The sequence below is a fragment of the Podarcis melisellensis genome (assembly GCF_964234715.1).
Source record: "Podarcis melisellensis genome assembly, chromosome: 1".
Taxonomy (NCBI): domain Eukaryota; kingdom Metazoa; phylum Chordata; class Lepidosauria; order Squamata; family Lacertidae; genus Podarcis; species Podarcis melisellensis.
In genome coordinates this window covers 97,617,878-97,638,080 of record NC_138528.1, presented here as the reverse complement: position 1 = coordinate 97,638,080, position 20,203 = coordinate 97,617,878, and the positions used below count along the sequence as shown (strand labels likewise).

The following is a 20,203-nucleotide window of genomic DNA, read 5'->3' as shown; positions in this document are numbered from 1 at the left end:
TTAGATGTATGTGTGTGTGTGTGTGTGTGTGTCACACACAGATGGCATCCATTGAAAAACTTCATTGTACCTAGAAAGTTAAAAACCCATTTCCTTGATAACAGTTATTAAGAAGAGCTAAGTATGAATCTTCAGTTGCTTTTAGTTGGGTCTTTTCCTTTCCCTACCTTTACAGTGGATCATTACAAATTTTGCGAAGAATTTGCCAAAATACTTTAGAAATATTTTCCCTTCCTTTCCTTGATGTCTGCATTATCTTTAGTCTGTTAGCATGCATTCTAATTCTTTTGGCTTTACATACTGAATTCATGACATAATGAAATATGTATAATACTCAATTCCCTCAAAGGGCAGTGCATATATATGTCTCTGTGTGCACTGTATAATTAACAGTGCTATCCTTTGCGTGTGTGCTCATAAGTTTCAGTAAGTCCTAGGTAAGTGTGTCTAGAATTGCAGTCTGATTCTGCTTTCTTCCTTTGACTTTATGTAGAAGTGATTATATTCTTGTTTTTGATCAAATATTTATTTCTCTTTTTTGAAGGAGCTCTGCATGGCAGTTTAGCCTCACAACCCAGGTAGTAGCTTCTGTTACTGAATAAGAAGCCAGCAAGCCAGCGCTCTAGACACTGTACCACACTGGTTTTTTGCATATTTCGCATATGGATGTTATAACACATTTAGGACTTTTTACAGTGGATCAATTTGTTTTCCTTCCTTCATAGTATGCACTCTTAACTTCTTAATTGCATTTGGATGACTTAAGATAAAGTGAACTAGTTTAAAGCATGACAAATACATAACAACATTAGCAATATATCATGTGTAATATATCTGATGCTTCTTTAAACAGATCTCGATAATGTGGAAGGCATTGCAGTAGACTGGCTTGGAAATAATCTGTTTTGGACAAATGATGGCTACAGGAAAACAATTAATGTTGCCAGATTAGAGAAAGCCTCTCAAAGTCGGAAGATTCTGTTGGAAGGAGACATGTCACACCCAAGAGGAATTGTTGTGGATCCTGTCAATGGGTATGAAAGCTTTTAAAAAATATTTTAAAATAAAATTTAGCCCCTTTTCACCATTAACCTCCCTTCCCCCCAATAATATTCTCCCGCACTGTTAAACTAGATATTTCAGTGGATGTAAGTGAATTGTATGCCTAAATGTCCATGGGGATAATGCTTGGGAGTTTGCTGTTTTTGTGACCACCAAAGTTGGGTTCTCCAGTGTGATTCACCCACCATTACTCACCTTGTTTGTATCCAGGCAGCATTATCTACTAGTAACTGTACATAAAATATGCACAATTACCAAGAGTGTTTGGGAAATGCAGTTTGCTGCTAGGTTAGTTTTCTTCGCTCCAAGCTCAAAACATTGTTAAACATACACGCACACACATACAAACACACTCTCACTCACTCACTCGATTAATATATAGTTTTGGAATTATAAACCAGCGGCTAGCTGTGCTCTTTCACTGAAGATCTGACTTAGCATCCTAAATGCTGTGAGTGGGAATGGACTGGGAGGGAATAGAATGGAACTGGAATAAAAATCACTGCCTAGAATGGAACCGGCAGGAAATGGAGTAAAACTGGAGTAGACATCAGCTTCTAGAGCAGAAAGGAGCAGGAGAGTGAGTTGAATTGTTCTTGCGTCCGGGAAAGCAAAAGCCAGAATGTGTACCTTGCACTATGCATGCATTGTATGTATATAATTTGTGAGTGTGAAATGGTAATTGTTTGCAAAAATTGGGCTATTTTAACAGAAGGGAAAGGGAAGAGTCAAATTGATATCAAGGAGCACAATAGGGATTAGAGGAAAAACAGCAGCTATGTGGATTCATCCAATATTGTGATTTTGAAAATATTCCAACCCTACCAATAGGGAGATTGAGCAATATGGTAACATTAAAAATCCCTTTTGAAAAGTAAGACCAAATTGGTGAAGAACAATTCTACATTGCTATTTAATTGTTTATATTATTTTATCTCAAATACAGTTTAAGAGCCAATTTGGCAAAGTTCACAGGTGGATTCAAAAACAGTCAAATACTGAAACCTTTTAGATTGTTACAATAATAGAAGATTGCCTAGTAGCTATTTACTCACATTGAAGACTTCATCTCAAACACAAAACTCAGCACTTCCTGGACAGCCTCTTCCACTCCATCTAGACAATACTGAGTTAGATAGATTAATGGTCACATTCAATATAAGGCTGCTTTATATGTTCATATGTTGTAATATCCTGTTTTTTCAATAGTCCCTCTAAGAATATGAATTTAAATAGTGATTTTATGATCTTAAACTGGTCCACAAACACCATGCTTCCATCTACTTAAAGACACAAGTTTAGTATTAGCCTTCCTAGTTCATTGAACTTTGTCAGCAAGATAGCTAACTCTTGACAACTGACATCGTCTTTTTAAATTGCATAAATATTGAGTTGAACTACCAATGGAATCACAGCACCTTTTGCCCCACTACAAGGTGACTTTGCCAGCATCTAGTTTCAACTCAATTTTTATGCAATTTAAAAGAGGATGTCAGTTGTCAAAGACCAGGTGGAGTGAAGCTTTTAATAGGGGCTGACATACACTGAGAGATTTGACCACTATATGTTTGGACTGAATAGTTTTGGAAAAACCTGACGTGGGAGACTGGTAGCAAAGAAATCTAATATCACCCTCTGAATGTATGAATCACCCTATGAAGTGATTGGAGAAGATCAGCTCAGGTAATACCTTGGGGTGAGAAAATCAACCCCAAAGCTTAAATGAAGCCAACCTTGCAAACAATCACCATCACCATTTTAATAATAATAATAATAATAATAATAATAATAATAATAATAAAATTTTATTTATATCCCACCCTCCCCAGCCAAAGCCAAGCTCAGAGCAGCTAACAACAGTAAAAATAGCGCAGTTTACATAAAATCAGTCATTCAATTAAAATACATTCTAAAATCAATTCAGAATCAAATTAATGGCAACCATTGGGCTAGAGTTCTATGAGGATATAGGAAAATAGGATAGAGGAAATAGGAAATGCCATATATTTAAACCGAAGACGTGCACATAATTAGCCATTCAAATGGTGTGCGTGCACCATACCTTGTGATTAATTTTGTGGGGTGGGGCTTACTTGTGCTGCCCTCCCTATTTTATTTAAGTTGACACCCCTGTGAAATAAAACAGGTTAAGGAACCTGGTTTGCTCTGAATCTGGTTTGGACATAATGGGGAACTATAGCTAATTGAAGAGTCAGTATTTAGGTTTAGGTCTGCCATGCTACAGAAGGCTGAAGGTGCAGAGATATACAGCTGAAATTGTGCTGAGTTTTCTGCCCATCTCTTCTGCAGCTGTAGAAAAGCCTTGGGAGCAGAGAAACACAGCATTTGGCTGCAGCAAGTTTTCTCGGTGCAAGTCTACAGAAGAGAAATTTGCCCAGGGGAAATCAGGCCATAGCATTCATCTGACAGTGTGCAAATAACTGATCCCCACCCCACCCCTACACAAAGTGGTGTGATAGTAATTTAGAGAACCGAGAAATGATAGATACGTTAAGAAGTTATGAGTTTCATGTTAATCAGAATGCTCTTTGCTCTGCTTTGTCAGCTTGGGGCACAGGAGACAGTCAGTAGTGAACATGTACTCAAAGAACAGTTCATTTCAAAATTAATGGATCATGGTCTCAAGTGAATGTACTTTATAAAACAGCCTTCCTTGCTGCTTCCACTAGTTTCAAGATAGTTATAGTAATATTCTTATTAAGCAAATTTTTAAAAAGATCAGAAACTAGTATATTATAAGCTGCAATATGCATTTTAAAAACCTTACAAAATAATGTTGCAGGACAACAAGTCACTTTCTATACTATTCATTATTCAAGTTCACCAGATTTTTTAAGATAGTGGGTGAGTTAGATAGTGTAGAGCAAATGAACCTTCATGCTATTCTAGAACCAAAGTGAACCAGAATATGACTGAATAATGAACTATATACCAACTAGTCTATAGAGATGGAAGACATTCCTCCTGTGAGATGATGCTTCCTAATGGAGGCTTCAAGCAGGTCTTCCCAGGGCAGGGTTGCCATATTTTAAAAGATAAAAACCAGGACACCAAGTCAAACCTCTTTGGCTGCGGGGGGGGGGGGAACCTTTATCCAGGGCAAAGATGTCAAGATGGGCCTCAATGGTCTGAAATTGAAAATGGTTTACCTTGAGCAGGATCCTGGCTCTGGAGGACCAGGGATGCCATGTTCATTCTGGTTTGATCTGGATTGACAACAATTTGGCCAAATTTTATGTCAGTAGACAGGGAGGTTCGTGATACTACATGTTGATGTCAGAGGTATCTAAACTTCTGAGTTTGGCAAACCTTTCAGTGTCATCTACTTAGCCTGAAGACAAAACAAGCCCAAGAGTGGACTTGTTGGGCCAAATAACAGTGAAAGAGGCATAGTGGCAGCTGAACCCTATGGTGTTCTACTTTTTGATGTGCTAGCTGGGTTGACCAGTGACAGCCCTGTTTGCTTCAGTAGAAAATGTTCAGCTAAGCACCTTCAATTCACACTTTTTGTCTCTGGATGCACTGGAAACATCTGGGATCACTTTATGCATTTCTGGCTTCAGTTTGATTCAGAGAACTGTGCAGAAAGTCCATCAAGTCCAAACAGAGGTGACTCTGGTGGCCTGGGGGGCTTGGTTCCCAAATCTAGTCAGTTTGATGGTGCAGGCTCGATGTTCAGGAGGATCTTCTCCTTCAGGAACCAGTGGTCCATACTCAGTGGGGATGATTCCTCTGCCTGGAGAGGAGGCAAAATCCTTGAGAGGACTCTGCCTCCCCATAGGAGGAATGCCTTTCACCCAGATCATTAAACAGAAATTCATGGTAAGGCTAATTCCCATTTTTTCCAGGGTTTGCACCTTTACATAGTACTTGATTGAACACAAGCTATTCCTCAAGAAGCTTATATTGACTTAAACTACATAGAAGAAATGTGAGCTGAACCTGTATCAAATTGACACTGGCAATTGTATTTATGAAATGTTCCAGTTCATGGGTTGCAGTCATCTAGATTTGTAGCATAATACTAAGCTTATATAGTTCAGAAAGGGAATGCTTGGGAAAAAGGGTGTTGTGACACACATTTACTAAACTATTTTAGTTAAGCAGAGTTCTGATCTATGTATTTGAGCATCCTATGTCTGACGGCAGCCAGTTCCCCCATTTGTATTTTTAAAAATAACATGTGATGTTTTGCTTTTTTATAGAAAGGAATATTAGTTACTGCATTATAATTCTCTTTGTGCTTCAGATAAATATTGTCGAAGCTATGCCTGTATTTTAATTAATTCCAGATGTGAGCATTAATGCCACTTTGGTTGAGCCTGGCTTGGGACGTGACTGGTGGTAACTGTAAAACAAAGAGGACGATTTTTAAGCAATGGCCTTTTAACAAGTCAAATAAATGTTTGCAAGTGCTATTGATTCATTGTAGTGTTGAGAAGAGCAAAGAGTATATTGATCTGGTTATTTACTTCAATTCAAGATAGCTGACATAAAGATTTTACTAAAGGTGCCTTCAGATGAGCACAAGTAGATGAGTGCCTCCAGACTGTCACTGTTGGGGGGGGGGGGATTCAAGAGCATACCAGGAATTCAAGTTTGTGCAATTAAAGTGGATGGAAGTGTTACATTATCAGTGCACAACAAATTCTCTCTTTTTTTAAAAAATAAGATTTGTTGCTGTTAGGAAAGTAATGGGGGAAAGAGTGTGGAACGAATGATTAAATGGAGAAACACGTAAACACCCCACAAGCAAATCAGGATGAATCATCATTGTAATACAACTGACCCATAAACAAATCAGAATGGATGTTCAATAGTCTGACCATCAATCGCATAAGCTGTCTTTCAACATGTTTGGCATCAAACTTACACACAGACACACAGCTGCATCAGAATTTATGAAACATGCATGTTGGACACTGCCTCAATTCTGCAATAAGACCAAATAATATCTGGTGCCAATTTGTAATAGAATTCAGAAATCTAGACTGCTAAACTTTGCTTTTGTCTGTACTGTCATCATGCTGTATACCAGCGGCAACTTATTCCTTGATGAATTTGTCTTAGAATTCTGTAGCCACTGATATTTTCCCTGGCTATAAATAGTTAAAAACCTGTTGCTTTCCATGTGTGTCTTTCGTAAGATATAACTTTTTATTTTTATTTTTTAACAAACCAAACCTTCAAGAGTCTTCCTCCAAAATATCATGTTGTGGGTCCTATCCTTCCAAACAGCTTTAAAGTTATTGAGCCTTTGTGGGACCTGAACTTTAAACAGCTGCTTCAGCTTCCATGGCACCCCTCCCTCCTTTCTATGTTTTTGAGGCTTAATTTGGCCAAAATATTAAACTTAGTTGGATATAATGACAAAATACATCCCTATATGTTTTTAATATTTTGTGCTAATTCAACCCCTCTTTTCAGTGGATTTACTTAGAGAACGACTTACAGGGTATAGGGTATCCTAAACATTTTATTTCAAAATACAGCCCTGTAAGTCGTAATCAATACATTGAAACTGGACTTAAGTCAATGTATTTCAGTGGGTCTACTGTATCTTAATTGCATATCACCCATAGTGTAGAGTGTTTACTTCTGATTATAACATAGTAATTTTTGTATAATAAAAAGGGAGATGATTCACAATCTTTTATGGAAACAAACAATTTTAATGGGAGTGCTGAGGAGTATTCCCGGTTGCAGAACTACTTTATACCTAGTCATTAAATTTCCACAAACTGGGGAAATGGTTAAATTAGTTTGCATTAGAAATACATATTCTCCAATCATCACATAATTCTTTCCTTTATGATAAAGTCAGTTTGCCAGTTAAGAGAAAGAGATTTCCTAAGCCTAGTGTGATTATGTAAAGTTTGAAGCAGCTCATTAGCACAGCATCAACTTTCCATGTAAATCAATTCAGTTTTGTAATCATATAATTGATTATATTCTCTCAGGTCACATAGGAGTAGCTTTTCTCCCCCCGCCCCCCTTGGTGGATTACCTCTGTTACTCATTTATTGCTCTTGACAGGAAGAAATAAAGCATTAAGAAGGCTTAAAGTAGAAACCCAGTGGAGCTACTGCATCTCTGTGGAAGGCATTCTGCAATTTGGTTCAAATAATAAATGGATGCTTATTTATCATTTCATAGCTGGATGTATTGGACAGACTGGGAAGAAGATGAAATAGACGATAGCGTGGGACGAATTGAGAAGGCATGGATGGATGGCTACCACCGACAGATTTTTGTTACATCAAGGATGTTGTGGCCAAATGGATTAACTCTGGACTATCAAAACAACATATTGTACTGGTGTGATGCCTATTATGATCACATTGAAAGAATATTTTTGAATGGAACTGACAGAAAGGTGAAAGAAATGTGATGCTGTGTTGCCCTCAAGCTTTCATTTCACTGAATTATATTGCAACTTTAAATTTGGGGTGTATTTTTTTTTAAATTACTTTCCTTCTAAGGCTGATCTATGTTCGGGGTGGTGGGCGTTTCCAGCATAAGGATGACTGAGGTAGTTTAGCTGGCATCCTGTTGCATGGTGCAGCCCATATGTTATTTATTTTCTTTAGAAGAAGCAGAACACAAAGAGACTTTGTTATCTAATAATCCTGTGTTAATGTAGAGTTGTTTTCTGTACATGGTGATGCAGTACAAAGGTCCACATTAAAGCTAATGGAAGTGCTTTCTCTGACCATCTTAATTGGTTGGCACAGCCAACTACATAAATACTTTTTGTAGCACATGCTGCTTCTCTGACATTGACCTAGTAGAGTTCACACTTCCATTGTAGCTTATATAGTAGAGTCTATTGTTTTGAACCTAGAATATAGTGTGGTTGTGTCTGCCTCTCCTAGAACCAGAGAACCATGTTTGCCACCTTGATCTCCTTGAAGGCAAAGTAGGATATGTAAAAATAAATGCATAACATTCTAAAAATACGCCTAAACCAGCGAGCCGTACACATAGGGTTAATGTAGTGATTATTACCAATGTTTATGCATTAGGTAGAATCACAGAACCATCAACAGTCAGACAAAACTGCTCCGGTATCCTAACATTTTTAATGTGAAGTGTGAACAATCCTGTCAGTGTTTGGCTCCTTGCATTTAATTTCTTCCAAGTTCTGTGGGTAGGATGAAGATTCCAGTTAATTACACAGACATTCTAGAGGACTTTCTGCAAAAGGGGGAAAAAACCTAAATTGTCTTTTGCTAAAGATTTCTGCAGCTTTCAGTCTGTTCCATCACCAGTGCAAAAAAAGGGTTTCCAGTTGATCAATGAGCACAATTTCTATCCTGATTGCACCCTCAGGTGAAACTGAGAATAAACAGAGAAGTCAGTACAACAATAACAATCTTAAGACAGCTAAATAGCTCTTTGGGGCTATTCCCTAGCTAAGAATGTTCTTAAGATTGTTTTAATTTTTATGGGGAATCTTCACACAAATGGTTAATGCAGCACAAAGGAACAATTCCTCCAATACACATTCAAAGCTAGTTAATATTACCCACATCAATCCTTGTATTTATGACTATATGGTTACGGTATGTTATTTATTTAAAGCACGTATAAACTGCTTAATTTATTTTTTTAAATCCCTAAGTGGTTCACAACATTAAAAACCTTAAACGATAACATTAAAAAAGGTGCAACATAAAACCAGTAAAACAGTAGTATAAAACTGCATTAAAAACACATTAAAACAGGAACAGAATATCAGGGAATTTATAAGACATCTGAAGAAACTGATGGTTGCCGCTTCACATATAGTAGAAGGAATGGCATTCCAAAGTATGGGGTCAATATCAGGAAATGCCCTTTTTATCAATACCCTGTGACATTGTGTAAGACACAGTACCACAATGAGAATTTCCCGAGATGGTCTAAGGCATCTTTCAGGTCCGTGTGAGGCAGCTGGTATTTCAAGTAACATGGCCCTGGGTTGTTCAGGGGATTTGTGTGCTAACAACAAGACCTTGAACATGGCCTGTTTCTGACCAGCTTCTCTATGCTTGGACAAAATTGTTCAAATTCTGTCTCTGTCTCCCCTCCCCCTCCCCTTGTCTGTTTTAAGGTGGAATTGTAAAGCTTTTTACTGGTGCAGTGATTTTTAACATCTCTTTAACTAACGTTGATTAATTGTAGGTGGTCTACAGTGGAAAAGAATTAAACCATCCATTTGGACTGTCACACCATAGGAATTATATTTTCTGGACAGATTATATGAATGGCTCTATTTTCCAACTGGATTTGATGACTAGAAACGTGACACTTCTAAGAAGTGAGAGATCACCTCTGTTTGGGCTTCAGATTTATGATCCCCAGAAGCAGCAAGGTACTGAGAACAATATTTTTCTGTATTTACACTGAGCAGTGCTTTACCATTAATTACAGAAAGGCTACCCTTTTACCACATTGCCTCAATCTTTGTCATTAATTTGTGAGACATTCCAGCAAACATTAGCTACAACTAACTGCCATTAAAATAAATATGACTTGAGTTAGTCATAAATATGGTGCATTGAAATAAATTGCAAATGACTTGCTGGATTATGTCTGTGGATTACGTAGTTGTTTACTATTAACTATTTCTTCTATTATTAATCCAACAATTCATTGATCCAGTCAACATAGTAAAGGTAAAGGAACCCCTGACCATTAGGTCTAGTCGCGGACGACTCTGGGGTTGCTGCGCTCATCATGCTTTACTGGCCGAGGGAGGCGGCGTACAGCTTCTGGGTCATGTGGCCAGCATGACTAAACCACTTCTGGCGAACCAGAGCAGCACACGGAAACGCCGTTTATCTTCCCCCTGGAGCGGTACCTATTTAGCTACTTGCACTTTGATGTGCTTTTGAACTGCTAGGTTGGCAGGAACAGGGAGTGAACAACGAGAGCTCACCCTGTTGCGGGTATTCGAATCGCTGACCTGATCAGCAAGCCCTAGACTCTGTGGTTTAACCCACAGCGCCACTCGCGTCAAGAAATATCATACATCATACATCAGAGCTATTATTAACTGGAGGAGATACTCCATTAATTATAGATATTGAGATTTGTTAGGTTTTTGCTCTGACCTTCTCAAAAATATTATTGGATGCTGAACAAATCCTATTGTGGTTTTGATCTAAATATCTTTCTGTGAAGTTTTTAAGGTCTGCAAATATTTAGTTAAAAGATCTGAAGTTATGTTCATTGTGCTTTGATAACCTTTTCATGGCTTTGAAGATGCAAGTTCTAGCCATTATTCTATGTAATTTTAAGTCTGATGACCGATAACTCTTCCAGTTCTTTTCCTGTGTAGCAAAAAGTTCAAGGTTAAATTTGAATTTGATCAATTTGCTTTGAAAAAGAGAACACTAGAAATTCATAGGGACCTCCATAAAATTATTTTTATTCTCCCCCCTCGGTGGGAGGAGGGCAACTAGTGTTTGGATTAAGTCTAATCCCCCCAGTTAGGTAGGCAGACTGAAAACAATAAACAATAGCTGAGGGGGTCTTTCTCTCAATCCAGAGATGATTTCCTTATTTTGAGGAGGTAGACTCTGCATGGATTCTGCAACTGTGAGTTTGTCAAAATAAACAAACATCACAGAGAAGAGAGATATAGTGAAAGGAAGAGAGAGAGAGAGAGAGAGAGAGAGAGAGAGAGAGAGAGAGAGAGAGAGAGAGAGAGAGAAAGAAATGGAACACAGGAACAGAAGGTAGACTGTGCTATCTGACCAGATTAAGCTCACAAAAATCAAACATGGATATTAGGAATGGTACATCTGATCACTTGGAGATTGAGCAGGATATCCTCATGCCATCCCTTCCTCCTTTCCCTTCAGTACTCCAAGGTCCAGATGCTTACTTTAGGATTGGGCATGGGAAGGTGAGGGAAGAGACAGCAGGTCTTCCCCAGATCCTGCTCAAATACAGCCGTAACACATGGCTAATAAGTATGGTAAATGTATTAGTAGTAGTAGTTATAATCCAAAATTTACAAATCATAAACATTGTTATATAATGTATGTATAAGTCCATAAACAAGAAATAGTCAACGTAATGAATTGCTTTCAGGGAACACCACGAACCCAGATCCTGGCAGTGTGTGTTTTCCTGCTAGTGGACTACCATGTCTAGAATCCCTGGCAGCAAACTGACACTCCACATCATTTCTGCAGTGGTCATGACTTCTGAGACCTTTCCTGCCTTGTCCGTGGCAGTAAAAGGTGTTCTGCTGTGTTTGGGGAGTGCCTTTCACTTCCATTGCAGCCCACAAATGCCAAGAGTGCTGGCCTTGTCTGGGAAGTTCGCATCTCTCTGCCACCTGGGAGACTGGAGTGGGTACCCTAGCCAAAGCTCACCCCAGGATGAAAGGTCCCAAAGTCATTGCCCTGGTCATTAAATGCCTATGAAATTGGAAGTGCTGAGATTATATTATATTATACAGTGGTGCCTCACAAGACGAATGCCTCGCAAGACGAAAAACACGCAAGACGAAAGAGTTTTCCGTTTTTTGAGTCGTTCCGCAAGACGAATTTCCCTATGGGCTTGCTTCGCAAGACGAAACGTCTTGCGAGTTCTTGCGAGTTTGTTTCCTTTTTCTTAAAGCTGCTAAGCCGTTAATAGCCGCTAAGCCACTAATAGCCGTGCTTCGCAAGACGAAAAAACCGCAAGATGAAGAGACTCGCGGAACGGATTAATTTTGTCTTGCGAGGCACCACTGTATTAGTAAACAAGCAAGATGTGAGTGCAAACAGCATATATCTGAAGCAGTTGATGCAGCAGCATCACTCATCTGACCTCCTGTCACACTGGCTTACTGGGAAGGCCAACATCTGTTTAAAACATTCTCTCTCTCTCTCTCTGTTGCAAAATATTGTTATTAGTTTCGGGCAGGGTACGCTGTATATAAGGGACGCGGGTGGCGCTGTGGGTAAAACCTCAGAGCCTAGGACTTGCCGATCGCATGGTCGGCGGTTCGAATCCCCACGGCGGGGTGAGCTCCCATCTTTTGGTCCCAGCTCCTGCCCACCTAGCAGTTCGAAAGCACTCTTAAGTGCAAGTAGATAAATAGGTACTGCTTTATAGCGGGAAGGTAAACGGAATTTCCGTGTGCTGCTCTGGTGCCGGTTTGTCGGAGCAGCTTCGTCACACTGGCCACGTGACCCGGAAGTGTCTGCGGACAGCGCTGGCCCCCGGCCTCTAGAGTGAGATGAGCGCACAACTCTCGAGTCTGTCAAGACTGGCCCATATGGGCAGGGGTACCTTTACCTTTTTAGGCTGTATATACCAAGACCCTGCTAATCCCTGGATCCAGCAAGTGTTAAAATATAAGTAATGGGCCATTAAGGGAACAAAGGATGTTTTGGAATACTTTTATGAATCTGAAAAAGTTTTTAGTTGCTGGACTCATTATAACTCTGTACTGGTTAGTCTTTCAGCTTCGTGCAGCTGCTGTTAGTTAGTTATCAATTCATATACCGCGGTGTAGCAAAAGATCCCAGGGGAATGTACAACATTGAGGACACATTTAATGGAGCACAATAATAAAAAGCATAATAATAGTCAGTAGTATAATAAAATAATCATAATTTATTTGGTTTTATAGTTTATTTTATTTTATTTGGTCTTCATCTTTCTGGATTTCATTGTGTGTGTTTTATTTTTATTTTTTAGCACAGAGAACATTTGTTCAGAAATCCACAAAATACATACATCCACAAATAAATAATAAGACATTGTGGCAGTCCTGGAAGGGCCCTGGGTATGGAAAATAACCAGCTGCTTGAATATTGGTAGCTTGTGTTCCTTTATACTACCCAGAATGTGTGTGGCGGGGGAGATTTCTCACCTTTCAAGAGAGATTTCACCTCAGGCTCTCTTTTAGCTGTGCCACTAGCTAAAATTGTAATGTACAATTGTGATGTACAATTCTAGCTGGTCTCAAAGACACAGAGAAGCATCACATGGTAATTGATTTGCTATTTGGTAATGGTATAGGGATCTGTTTTGATGAAGAATAATAAAGTCTTCATGCACATTCAGTCTGGTTTCCACAGAATCCAAATTGATTCTTTCCATTTACTTTAATGGAAGTAGGATATAAGCCTATGTCGCTAGTTAAGCTTATATAAACTGCTTGTTAAAAATCCATCTACGGACTAATCAATAATCCCCACTTTTATATCTCCTCCAAGACTTGTAGTAGTAGTTACATGGCTCAATAAACCAAGTGTTGATTTGGATTTAAAATGTATGTATCCAACATTTCAGGTTCTAAACAATCACAACACAAACACACATAAATTTGATGCCACCTATGAACAGTCTTGAAAAATGGACCCTACATGCCTCTTGTCAGCTTACATTTACAAACCAGTTAACAGCTTTTTAAGGCTGTACTGAGGATAACTTGAAGGATGTGTCACATATGAGTTATTTGTGTAACCATCCAAGTTTTATTTTACTTTAATAGGTTTTCTTGTTAACTAAAATGCGGTTGTGAAATACTTTGCCTTGTTAGTATTGTTGAATGAATCACTTTCAGGATCCCAGACACATACATAAACACGCATATACATATATATGTTGTCTTAACTAAATATAGGACAACATCTATGCTGTTTGCCTCAGAACTATTATCCAGTTACTGATATTCTTTATGATTCTAAGTCCATGCAATAAAGTTTAATGCTATATGGAGCCTGTATTTCAACAGTGGTAGTCTGTGATGCATGGAACAATCTAAGCCAGGCCTTATTGACACACAGCTTAAAAGCTGAATGGTATTACAGAGCTTATAAACACCTGAGGCCTCTCTGGTTGTGTGGTCTGTGGTATTAATCGGAAAAGATTTTAAGTTTCAAAATGATGAAATGGTATTTCGGTCACATCTACTATCTGGTTAAGTAGGTGATGAAGATGTTCAAAATCCTCTGAGATGTCATGTTAGACTTATTGAAAGTCCCTTGAAAAGCCTGAAATTGTTTGCCTCAAAAAGACTCTCCAATTTGCTCTAAATTTTGTTTTACGTGGAATTGGAGATGACCTAAGTTTATGTAAATGTCTAAGGAATTTTTCTAGTTGTGGCAAAACCAACTGCAGTTCTTTCTTTCTCAGATGTTTTGCAAGACCTAAAACTTTAACATCCCCTTCCAATATAGCTTCAGGCAAAATTCAGCAGTAACACTAGTCAATAATAATCAGTGCCCTCGTCTTATATTATTATTCTGTAGCTTGGCATGCATTTTTATTTTACAACTTTCAACTGACACCAGTTGCTTTCAGTACAACCCTATATATCTGTCTACTCAGATATAAGCCACATTGTGTTTGATGGGGCTTACTCCCAGGTAAGTGCTATAGGATTGTAACCTTAAGCTGCACTATGCATTTTAAAACAATCAAAAAGCCAGCTCCAGTCTTTCTGACCCACTTTTTTCAATATTCTGTCACTCTGCTGTAAGGGGGAAACTGAACCCAGAATGCTTGTCCTATATGGAATGGATGGTTGTAAGGAATTCCTCTTGGTGAAAATGAATTGAGTGTATGAGGGGGAAAGCTACTCTGACACCCCTACCTATCACTGACACAGGATACTACCAGAATATTTTCAATATATCAACCCCTCCCTCCCTTGGCATGCCAATCTTCTCAAGCACCAGCATTTTGCCAGTTTGTAAATTGCCCAGTAAACTTAAATGCACACCACCAGCACTGCGTCACATATGTTACCTCAGTTACGATAAAGCTGGAAGGGTGGCTTGAAAATGAAACAAATAAGTTCATTCTAATGTGTAGTGTTTCATTGTAGTCCTATACTTTTAAAAGTAAGAGATAAGACTGTGACCAAATTAGATCATGTTGTACCTGCTGTACCTGCAGGAAACCACATTGATCAAAGCAGTGTGTCTGCTAGATAAAGGCAATTTTCTTCATGGTCTCTGTATATTATACTCTTATAACATGTTGTTTATTTGTCATTAAGGTTGCTTTTTTATTTTATTTCAGGCGACAACGCATGCCGTGTTAACAATGGAGGCTGCAGCACTCTCTGTTTAGCTGTTCCCGGAGGCAGAGTGTGTGCTTGCGCTGATAACCAGCATTTGGAGGGAAACAGTACAAGATGCACAAGTACGATCTTCCTAGAGAGTATCTGAGTTTATACTAATGTTGCAGGGAGAAAAAATGAAGCCTGTGAATGTCTGTAAAACTGCAAATGTCTAAGTGTAGGAGATTATGCTTTTTCACCAGCAGAAGAGAAAAGCACAGAGATTTCTTTTACTGAACACAGTGTTCAGTATTCTAAGGATTTCCCTTCAATGCTTGGGACTTTAAAGGTAGTCTTGGGGTTGTTTTAAACCTAGACTGAAATGACTCTCCCCCCCTTACATTTTCAGCTTGAAGGCTGCATTCCCTTCTGGGCAACCTTTTGAGGTGGATCAGAGGTAGAAGTGGGCAGAGTAAGAAATATAAATGTTCCCCTTGTTGTAGGCAAACACACACATGGACGGTGTGAATCAGGGCTGGTGACAGGTGTGTCCTGAGAAGAGGGAATATGGCTAGGGAGAGGTACCGTATTTTTCGCCCTATAGGATGCACTTTCCCCCCTCCAAAAATGAAGGGAAAATGTGTGTGCGTCCTATGGGGCGAATGCAGGCTTTCGCTGAAGCCTGGAGAGCGAGGGAGGTCGGTGCGCACTGACCCCTCTCGCTCTCCAGGCTTTAGGAAGCTGTCCACAAACCGTGAGAGAGCTGCACGACTTTGTGCAGCTCTCCCATGGCTAGTGGAGAGCTTGCCTGCGCTGAGTTCAGCATGCCCCAGGCTTCGGGCTTCGCTCAACTCTCCGCTAGCCGTGGGAGAGCTGCGTGAAGTCGCTCCGCTCTCCCACGGCTTGCAGATAGCAGCCTGTTCTGGGGGCTGGGGTCGGGGAAAGCTCAGGCTTCCCCTGCCCCAGCCCCACACCTGGGGGAATAATATATTTTTTTCTTTATTCCCCCCCCCCAAAAAAAAACTAGGTGCGCCCTATGGGCTGGTGCACCCTATGGGGTGAAAAATACGGTATTTCTTGAAGAGAGTCCCAAGGGCCAGATGGAGAGGCTCAGAGGGACACATTCAGCTCCTGGACCTGAGGCTCCCCATCCCTGCTTTAGCACTTAAGGAAATGGGGTGCTGTAGTGAAGGTTTTCACTACAATGATGCAGGAGCATCCTAAACCATTGATTAATATTGGAGTGGGAGCCAATAAGTAGACTGAATCCTAAGCACTTTGTTGCTCTTACAGAAAACTCCAGATGGGATTGTCATATATATATAATTGTCATATATATATAATGAGAGCTGAAGGCTGTGAAGTAGAAAGAATAATTAATGCTTGTGTATGGGCAGCTAATACTGCATATTCTTTATACATTTGTACCCTTAGTTAATTCTGGAGAAGTGCTACCCAAGTTATGCAAACCTGGAGAGTTTCAATGTCAGAACAGGCGGTGTATCCAAGACCGCTGGCGCTGTGATGGGGATGATGATTGCCTTGATGGCTCTGATGAGCATTCAGAGATTTGCTGTATGTATCTGTGCAAAGTGTGGTCTGTGCTTTTCTCATTAAAAAAAAATGTAATGAGAGTGTTAATCTATGCAAATATGTAAGTGTCTGAGGGGAATGGAAATGAAGCTGCCATAGCTGACTAATCATTTAGATATATTTATATATATATATCATTCATTTTTTTCTTGGTCTGCATTTGTAGGGAATAGGAACTCTAAAGCATACTGGGAGGACCCTGCTTCGTAACACTGATCATGCTAATGGTCCTCACACCCTCTAATGTGTCTGCTTTTGTTCCTCTTGTGCTACTGCCCCTTGCCCTTGCATGGTGGTTGGGCCAGGAGGTAAACTTCTGGAAAAACTGAGGGAAATCAATTTAAATGCCCAGAAGCCAGAATTACTGTGCAGAAGGTTGCTAAACACTTCATTGCTTCTTGGCAATGGTGTCTTGAAGAGTGGCCAAGAAAACCGACATAAGTTTGGAACAAGATGCTGTACAGCTTTTGCTGCCTCGATATATTGTAAAGGAGACATATGGGAACTGAAATGCAGGCAAAAGTGTGATGTCTTAAATGTTTGCCACTACTTTACTACTAAAAGCCATTGTAAGGATGAGAAATGCTTATCGTGACTGGAGGCAACAGCATGTCAGCAATAATTTGCAGCATCCCTATTTCTATGCAAATCTTAAAATGCTTCTCAAATGTTCTAGTTTATATTGTTGTTATCATTCCTATAGTTATATATCTTTTATTACTTGACCTTCACCCTAAGGTCCCAGAGTAGGTTGCAACAATTTAAATACATTATTGAAAACAACGTTTGGAACTTCTGATTACAAAAAAATAATCATAAAGGATATGGTGGATCCTGAAAATACATATTGCAGGTGTCAAAGACCACATGCACTGAGTGGTACAATCCCATGCCATTATGGGTAGGGCCAATCATGTGGACATCTGGTCCACATGCATGTATGCAGAAACATGGGTGGGGCCATTTGGGTGAGGAAGACTCAACACAATTGGGTCTACCTCCACCCAGTTGTTAAAAGTGTCCCAGGGCATGGTCTGAGGACCCATGATGCAGATATATTTCAAAAGCTAAATAAAGATTAGACCTGATCAGTGTCTGTATGGAAGATACTGCCTTGGAACACCATATACTCTAGCTTGAGTTCCATGATGGAAGAAAAATGAAATAGAAATGTACTAAAATAAATAAATTCACACATACCATGAGGGGATTGTGCCAAGGAGAAGTTGTTTCCATATCTTGAGGAAAGAGTTACCCTACGTTCCTGTGGGAGAGAACAGGATCATAGACTGCAGCATGGCAATTTGTCATCGGCAGGAATGCTGGAGGAATTCTGTCTTTGCAGATTCCAGAACAAAGTAGTCTGATCGTTGAGGAGTGAAGTGCAGATCGGAACTGAATTACCCATCACCTTTCACAGTTCCATATGCCCCAATGCAATTCTCAGCTCTAAAATTCATCAAAATGTTTTAAAAATCTGTATTTTGATATAAAATTTAGTTTTGTGTGTGTGAATGTTTCCTGAATGTACAGAGATGAGTGAGCATATGAGAAAGTTACCCGTAATCAAAGGACCCGGCTGCTATTGCTTTAGGGAAGTGTGATCAGTATGGTATCATTTTAAAAAAGATAAAGGCCTATATTGGGAGCTATTTATGTGCCTTTTCAGGTTTGAAAAATGCATACATGCTTAAATAATTCTTGTTTCTTTCTTTTGAACAGATGAATTTTTTAACACTTTTTTGATCTCTGTAAAAGACATACTTCTAGGCACATATTCTTGCTGTCTGTTCAAGTTGTTCATTTTAAAAATAGCACTTTATAACTTTTCACACTTACTTCTTTAGCAGTGTTTTCCTCTCCTGATGACAAACATTCAATCATTATTGGTAAATTACTATTTGAATGTGCACTTGCATGCAATTGTTTGGACCAGTAACGGCGGACTTTGCATATAGTAAGGGCATGGCTAGGAGTGCTGATAAAGCTTCTGAAGTTCTGATATTAATGGGGCTGAATTGATCCACATATCTCAGTCTGATGCAGTGGCGTAGCGTGGGTTGTCAGCTCCCGGGGCAAAGCAAGTAATTTGCACCCCCTAACCCGTGGATTTGCGCCCCCTAACCCGTGGATTTGCGCCCCTAACCCTAAGCCCCAGATGTTGCGCCCGGTGTGGCCGGCCCCCCCTGCACCCCCCACGCTACGCCACTGGTCTGATGTGTGGCTCAAAATATAGTCATCTTTCAGATGTCACACACTTCAATTTTGCAATGATGTTCTTGGCTCAAAAAAGTATTAAAATGAATCTTAAAATTCATAGTAGGTATAAAAATACATTTAGAAATGTGCATTTTGAGAGAGAAAATGTGTTCAGAAATACATATTTTGTATGCCTTTGTAAACATTTTCAAATATATGTATCTAAATGCCAATTTTTGCTTCTTTTTTAAAAATTGAAGATTGATGCAGAAATGAGATTGCATTGACATACAATGAAACAAATGCAAAAGTGATTCGAAACTATCTATCCCTTAACCATTGCCAAAGAAGCCCTCAGTATGATCTAAGACTAGAGCAGTGCTTTTGGACACTGTGTGATAGAGAATTTCTGTTTCAAAGTTAGATTTTATGTCTTTGTTCCTTTGCTTTTCACCATCTCCATCCGTGGCTTTTATCTGTTCCCATACTACTTTTACACTAAGATAAAAGTGAAAATCCAATCTTCTATTTCTCCTGCTACCAAAAGCCTGATTCTGAGGGCACTTTGCTACTACAGACCAATAATATGTAATACTGCAACCCGTTGATGTCCATATCTATAGATAAGGCAATAATAATAAATTGGCATTTTATGTTGTATTATTAAATCACCAGGTTTTTGGACTAACAGCTTGAGGCTCTCTTCTCTCTTTCTGTAGTCTTTGGTTCTATCCCTCGTTTTCTGCTCATGGAATAGTAATAATAAGCAATGGCTGTGAATACTACTGGCTTCTTGGCCCCTGCACAATCAGAGTACAACTGTATGATGTTAACAAGTATTTGATAAGTACAGGAACTGCACAGACCTTTTTTTCTTTTTAATAACACTGGTCACTTTTTTTGTAGTGAGAACTGAAATTACAGTTCTACTGTTAGTTGTTGTTGGCACAACATAAAAGCTTTATATCCAATTTTAATCAGTTTTAGTTCTTGACTAATTTCATGCTTAGCACAAGGTACATTTTTATATGCTGCACATTTTTTTCCAGTCCAATAAAGCTTTTCTTTTATCATTTTGGAAGGGTTGCTGAACTGTAGGTTGTTTTTATGACCTCAGAGCCTTAGACTTTCATCTTAAGCTGTTGTGTTTCATAGGCAAGATTACTACCATTTCTTATCTATATTTATTCCATAGCCCGCTATTGGAAGTGTTGTCTGTGCAAAATCATAGCAATAGGCTTGCAAATAAAAGCCCTTCAGATCATCATTTTGAATTATTCAAAATGTGAGAATTCAAAATGAAACTGGTAGGAAGTGTCAATAAAAGCA

The 20,203-nt window shown here is 39.2% G+C and overlaps 1 protein-coding gene across 3 annotated transcripts in view; it reads left to right on the top strand.

The window, feature by feature from the left end:
• Nucleotides 1-20,203, top strand: part of LRP1B (LDL receptor related protein 1B) — a 744,879-nt gene that overhangs the window by 526,922 nt on the left and 197,754 nt on the right. For all 3 annotated transcript variants that reach the window (XM_081928170.1, XM_081928171.1, XM_081928169.1), the window contains 5 exons: nt 854-1,034; nt 7,240-7,459; nt 9,250-9,439; nt 15,103-15,225; nt 16,517-16,657. In XM_081928170.1, coding sequence (XP_081784296.1) covers nt 854-1,034; nt 7,240-7,459; nt 9,250-9,439; nt 15,103-15,225; nt 16,517-16,657 — 855 coding nt within the window. The remainder of the gene's footprint in view (nt 1-853; nt 1,035-7,239; nt 7,460-9,249; nt 9,440-15,102; nt 15,226-16,516; nt 16,658-20,203) is intronic.